We start from the raw sequence: 7,155 nt of genomic DNA, 5'->3' as shown, positions 1-7,155 counted from the left end.
TTCAGCTTTCCTTAAGGCTTGCGTTGTCCTGTTTGCAATTGGCTAAAAAGGAAAAAAAATATATATATAATAAGTCCACAGATTTATGTTAAGCTGTGAAATCCTTATAATCAAGTGATGATAAACTTATTCTTTGTAAATTAGTAATGTTAGTGAAATTAAAGAGAGACGCCCAAGCTGCCGACGAGTCAGGTATGTTTTCGCCTGTCCCGATATGAGAGTTGCCTTCACCAATATGGCGGCGACGTTGACGTGCAGTCGAGCGGCCAATGAGGCGTCTAGGTATTTATTAAGTCTATGGTCTGGAATTCAGCGTCAAAATCACACGACTGTCGATACAGTACGTCACACGGTAAGTCCTGCAGACTCAAACAGCACAATCTTCTGCACAGTTTTTAGTTAAAAAAAGTTATTTGAGGCCAGTGTTGCTTGTAAACTTATTTTAGCCAAGCTTTGCTTATATTGTGTTTTTGAAAGTATGACTGTAGTTGCATTTCAGCAGTCAAGTTATTAAGTGGTTAACGTGACCAGATTACATGATCATAGCAAGACCACTTTGTTTCTTCTTAGTAGACTGTCATCCAGACTAAAATTATATTAAGTTTTTGTTGATAGATAATGCTATCCACAGTACTATCATTAAATGGTCTCATAAATTGTTACTACATAGGCTAAGTAGATTACATCTGCTTTTGTTTGCAATATTTAATCATTTCTATCAATTAAAATTTATTTAAAAATTGATTTTAATATAATATTATGTATTTTTATGTTTTTATATATAATATAATGTTGTTGTTTTAATCAGATTTTTGTTTTTGGAACTAGACACAAAAAAACTGTTTTACAATCCACAGTTAACCTGTGCAGAAGTAACAATGGATTCACATTGTGTGGGTGAAATTGATGGACTGACCTTCTGTCTGGCCAAACCAGAGGATTACGATGACGTGATGGCCATATCACAAGACATATATGGTGGCAACGATTACCTTCCTCATCGCTATCACTCCTGGATGACTGAGCCAGGAAGAGTGGTTATTATAGCACGGAGAGGTAGGAAGCTGGTAAGAGATACAAGAGTGAAAAGGTTTGACAGATCTCATGTGTTTTCTGATTTTAGTTTTAAACTCAGCCAGAAGCTATGAGGAAATATGAATTGTCTTTGTTTAACTGCAAGATTGTGTTACATTTATTTTTCAGTGCTATCTTGATTTTAGCAAGTAGACACACACTTTGTCATAAACATATTATATTATGTAGGATGTTTAAGAAATTAACAATAATGCTTGTTTAATTGGTAATATAAACTTGCATGCTATCGAGGCACATGTAAAACATTTGAAATGTTAATATTACATTAACATTTAACATCTACATGTTTTATAATTAATGGGCTACTCAAATCACTAACTCTTATAAGAAAAAGTTAACTGGTAAAATAAGTTATGATGTGTCTATTGAGAAATGCCATGCTTGCAGTTCTCAGAAAGACAACATTTTAACTTGGCTGAAATGAACCACATCAATGAGTGTATTCTCTGCTGTGCACATAATTGATTGACTCATGAGTCATGACCCATATACTTGAATGCAGTATCTGACATTTATACCACTGGACAGTTTCGCTCTTCATATACTCACAGTCTAGGGTGGTAAATAAGACCAGCATCATTGTTGTTTGTTACTATCATTTCACTAGTATTATATTGTACTGTTGCACACTAGTGAACCCCTACTGGCTGCCCTAAAGCACCATTAAGCTACTAGGGGCACTTTTGCACATTGGCTTTTGTAACTAGCATATTGAATATTAAGAAAAACAGACCACTTTTACTCTTATTGTTAACTAACAGTACTTCATAAATAGTATTTTAATATACTATACTATTAATCTCAGAGATGAAGGACAATTGATTCCTCATGATTTGATATATGAGGCAATGTTTTTAGTCAGTTTAGCTTCCAGACAATATGCTATGCTGCTTGATGTTGCAAACTGGTATTTGTTGTCATATTATTTCAATTTGCTATCGCAATCATAAACACACTAGTATTTTACTATTTTGCAATAATTATTCCTGTGTGCCTTTAGGTAGCTCTGGAGTCAGGCCTGGTGGTTGATGGAGGTGAAACTGTAATAGTTGAGGGATTAAGAGTGTGTCCAAAGGAAAGGGGCTGTGGTCTGGCTGGAGTGATCCAGAAATTTGTTGATGGCTACATAAAGAACGTCTACCCTAATGTGAAGACCAAGCGCCTTACCAGAGGAGATGACCCAGGGCCCGAAAAACTGCGCAAGTTCACACTTCTGGCCAGACGGGTGAGTTAAAACTCGAAAAGTGAGTTCTATACATGAACATTATTTAATGTATTATGAAACAAACATTAATTAACAATAAGCAATAGTATATTTATAAATGACCACTACCCTAAATAAATAACTTTTTCATTGTTAGGTCATGATACCCAATTTATTAACAAATGCAAGCAAATCGAATCTTATTGCAAAATATTAAATACATAAAATGGAAAACGTGTTGTAGCAATCATACTTTCATCATATTTTTCTTTTAATATGTTCTAAATAAGCTGCAAAAGAAAGTTTAAACTTCAATATTCATTTAAAAATGTTTGGAAATCAAAATACTGTGTAATCTGCATTTTGTATCTCTTCTTACTTTATATTGTTATTTTTGATAGTTGTTTTAAATTAATTATGCACTCCATTAATGTTTATTCTTTTTTCTTGACTCCTTCTCACTACCCTTTGATCCATACCACTAATAGTAATAGTAATGCCACTAATATTAACAGTAATATTTATCTCCGTTTTCTCTTTCTGTCCAGGCCGTTCTCTCTCTACGGGGGGATTCTGAAGGTTTTAATAGCTTTGTCTCAGGTCTGAAGGAAAAACTGGTTGTGTCAGATGAGTCCAACAGCAGCCGTCCTTTAGTGCCAGTAAAGGACTTGGATGCTCTTAAGGCCTTTCTATTTGATTCCGATTTGTCATCCAGACTTCAGCTTCCAGGGGGCGCTATCATCCAGGACTGGCAGCCCTTTAAACTCATGGAGAGTAACCTTGACATCTTGGCAAGGCGAAACCTAACATGGTTTGTAGATGGTTCCGGTGGGAAACCCCTGTTCATGAGCTTCCACACACCTCCCTATCCTATTCCGTATAACGGAGGGTCTCTACGCTTTAATATAGACCTGTATGGGACGGAGACTTCTTTAGCAAAGAAGGCACTAACAACTCATCTGAACAGTGTGAAAAGTGAGATTCAAGGCTTGGTTTTGGTTTATATTTATGTGCATCAGACTCTATGGAAAGATTTAAAGCGGTTTTGTGAGGGCCATGACACAGTGAAGCAGTTCCAGAATTTCTGGGAGCAGCTGCTTTTGGAAAAAGAGCTATAATGACATCTAAAGAGGATAGAGAGGAAAAAAAGATGCCAGCGATAAAGAAAGATTAAATTTTTTGGTGATTGAAGTTGTATTAGCCAAAAATTGAGTTGTCAACTTTGCTTAAACTATTTGTTCAACAAATTAAATCAGTTTAAGATACTGTACAACAATATTGTAGCACTTTTGTAATTTGTGTCTGAGTGAAACAAGGCACAGTGAAACAAACTCTGTGAACTCATTACTTAATAGATGTTGATGTCAGAAACATGAAGCATGTATTTATTCCTCCATGCCTCATGAGTACAGGATGATTTATGAATAGAAAGTTTGAAATGAAAAGCACTTTAAACTGATTGTTTTAAGAATTTAATGTTTAATAAAATAAAATAAAAGGATGGCTTTTTATCAATGCTGAAAACAGTTGTGTTGGTTAATATATTTGTAGAAACAGTGCGCCGTAAAAAAAAAAAAAAAAGCTCCTGCAATTAGTTATAACAAGTTAACAACATACAATTTGTTGATGACTTTAATGTCAAACTTAACAAAACTAAAGGTAATGAAACCTTAATTAACTACAACTAATTTTAATCAAGCACGAAGACTTTTTTTAAAGTTAAAACAATGCATTACTTATTCTAATGTTTAATTTTATTTTGTGATAGTCACATTTGATTGAATTTGAATTGAATTAATTTCTTAAACTGACCACAAACTTGGTAGTGTATGTGTGTTTATATATATATATATATATATATATATTAGGGAAAATCTTTTTTTGTTAACTAATTATCCTGGCATAACAGAGAGCACAAATAAACCATAATTAATATTAGGGCTGGTAAGCGATTAACATTTTTAATCTAATTAATTACATGATGTGGCGATTAATTAATCTAATTAATCGCAAATTAATCACACATCAAATTTGGCTGAGAAATTACTCCCAAAAGAGTCATTGTTGTGTAAAGCATCAAAAAGACATTACAAAAAGTAGCTTCATCAAGAAATAATAATGTCAAATAAATTAAATAAAGTTAAATAAAATAAGTTTGATAAAATGTATTACATATACTCTTTTGGACCATGAGGGTGAGTAAATGATGACCCAATTGATTTTTTTTTGCGTGGATGAACTATACCTTTAATAATTAATTTTATTATTATTACTATGGAAATATGAAATTATTTCTTTAATGAAATGATACTCTAAATAATAAACTAAAACTGCCAGTAGGTGGTGGTAAATGTATTAATAAAGTCATCGAGTCATTTATTTATTAATTTGATTCGTTCAAATGATTGTGATTTGCACTTGTGTGATATTGCACTTATTGCTCGTGTGATATTACTTAACTATATGATGTAAATATGAGACAAAAGCTCAAACGAGGGCATTTTCCCCCATATCTTGAATTTTAGGGACCTTCTAACTACGTTCTCTAGCCTCCATCACGCCGTGAGTTGTTGCCCTGCTATGCGATCAGAATCCCATACCCTGCCTCATATTTGTCATCAATCAGCTGTATGAAATGTCAGATGACCCACGTGGGTCTGGGGCGGGGCAAGTAAGTTAAATGCATTAATAATTTGTTAATTGATTAATTAATTTACGGGTTAAATTACCAGCCCTAATATATATATATATATATAATCCCAGTCAACACCTGAGATCATGCGATGATCACAATGACATCACACGATCCTCACACTGTGATCCTCAGGGTGTGAGTAGTATATGAAATCCTTGTGAGTTCAAACGATCCTCATACTGTGATCCTCACCTTGTGAGTAGTATATGAAATCATTGTGAGTTCAAACGATCCTCATACTGTGATCCTCACGGTGTGAGTAGTCTATGAAATCATTGTGAGTTCAAACGATCTTCGTACTCTGATCCTCACGGTGTGAGTAGTATGTGAGCTCATTGTGAGTTTCAAATTTTGAGCAGGTTGAGAGAAGGCAGTTCAAATATTAGTCACCGGGGATAAGATCATCTACATCTTGGTTAAGATTACTAAAAGTTTCGCACCTACAGCACACATTACATCCATTGATGCAGAAATGCTGCAATTCTCTACATGTCTAAAGTATATAGAGAGATAAACCTTATAAACTGCTTGATTTTGTGTAACAACTTAAAATATAATCTGCATATACAATAAACTATAGTATTAATTTACATCTCTCTACAGAAAGGATTTTGCAGGTTTGAATAAAATGTTATTTAATAACATTAGTAAGCTATATAAGCATATTTCCAGTATGTGCCTCAGGCTTGCAAAGTATCGTCAACTCCTTTATGAGCATCAACGGTAATCCTCGGCAAACTTTCAACACTTCGACGGTCAGCAAACTTTGGCTGTGCGTGATCAGCCTGGAACTAAAGTTCAAAGTTCAATTCAGTTCGGTTACTTCCTATGAACAGGCTCAAAGAACAATTTGTTCAGAAATCGAACATCAAATTTGAAGCAAAAGCAATAATTAAAGCATATATCGTTAAGGAGTGGCAACAAAAATGGGATACGGGAAACACAGGATGTCATCTTTATAAAATACAGCGAGAAGTAGGAGTAGTGAGGATATCAAAATGTTATCAAGTTTAAGGGTTGGTCACATGTTGAATAAAACTTTAAAATGAATAAATAAACATCCAACAGGATTATGTGAGCAGTGTTGCACACTTGAAATACGAGACTATAGACAAGCGTAATGAAATGAAGATCAGGTTCATCTTTAATAAACAAAACAAGCGAAAACAAAACAGAGCACAAACATGGCACATCTCTCTTTCTTGCTCACCGCAGAATATATATATATATATATATATATATATATATATTATCTGTTTATCCATTAACAATGTAATTATGCATCTAAGACTAATAGAAAAAATATATAATTATATGTAACTATAAACAACAGTAACTTCAAAATTAATCATGCATTTTTTCAAAATAGCCTAATAAATACAACAAAACCCAAAGTCACTGTCTCTTACTGTATGTATGGTACATTACAGCTGTTATGCAACTGGTAACGGCAGTGACAAGAAAAAAGGAGGTTAACACTGTGGAAAATCAACCTTTTTTTCCACTACGGTGTTTTGTAATTGCCTTTCATGATGGAAAAGCGCACAAGGAGTCCTTGGAGAAAATATGTGACGTCTGAGAAACAGGCAACTGTGTAATGGATGTGCTGAGAATCCATCCATCAGCAAATTATTCCCCTCCTCTCCATCTATGTTGTTCGTCTCTATCACATTCTTCCCTGTTTCTTTCTCTTTCGTAATTCTCTCTCTTTGCTTTGCAACCATGATTTATGTCTTTCTGTCATGCTCACCCCTTCCATCGTTCTCACTGTTCCACCTCTGTCCTTTCGTTTCTCCTCCATTAGTTTCACGTCACTCTTGCTCTGCTGAAGCACTTGGCTTGTCATTACACTCATTAGGTCCAGTTCTGTCTCTCAAATAAAGTCCATCTGTTCCTCGTACCAGACCTTATTATAGAGGGTCTCATGACAGAGCAGATCACATCCTTTCTTACATTTGAACATGGACCATGAGAGACTGAATTATTAACATGTGAGAAAGGCTTGGTCATAAGTTCACAACTGTGTCACTGACAAACTCATTAACAACTTATCAGTCACTTCAGAGCACAAACTGGATGGTATTCGGTGGATCACAGTGGAGAAAGTGAAAGATGCTAGCAATGAAAGGTTACTATTCTTTTCCTTTCTATGAGATTAAAG

General features: G+C 34.5%; 1 protein-coding gene across 1 annotated transcript; it reads left to right on the top strand.

Moving 5' to 3' along the window:
- Window positions 1-803: 803 nt before the first annotated feature.
- Window positions 804-3,802, top strand: LOC107754713 (histidine N-acetyltransferase-like). The gene is made up of 3 exons (XM_016571287.1): window positions 804-1,067; window positions 2,096-2,320; window positions 2,848-3,802. Exons 1-3 carry the CDS (start codon window positions 879-881, stop codon window positions 3,415-3,417), a joined length of 984 nt encoding a protein of 327 aa, XP_016426773.1. The 5' UTR covers window positions 804-878; the 3' UTR covers window positions 3,418-3,802.
- Window positions 3,803-7,155: the final 3,353 nt, after the last annotated feature.

The sequence above is a fragment of the Sinocyclocheilus rhinocerous genome, unplaced genomic scaffold (assembly GCF_001515625.1).
Source record: "Sinocyclocheilus rhinocerous isolate Xijiao unplaced genomic scaffold, SAMN03320098_v1.1 scaffold742, whole genome shotgun sequence".
Lineage (NCBI taxonomy): Eukaryota > Metazoa > Chordata > Actinopteri > Cypriniformes > Cyprinidae > Sinocyclocheilus > Sinocyclocheilus rhinocerous.
This window is presented reverse-complemented; position numbering and strand designations above follow the sequence as displayed.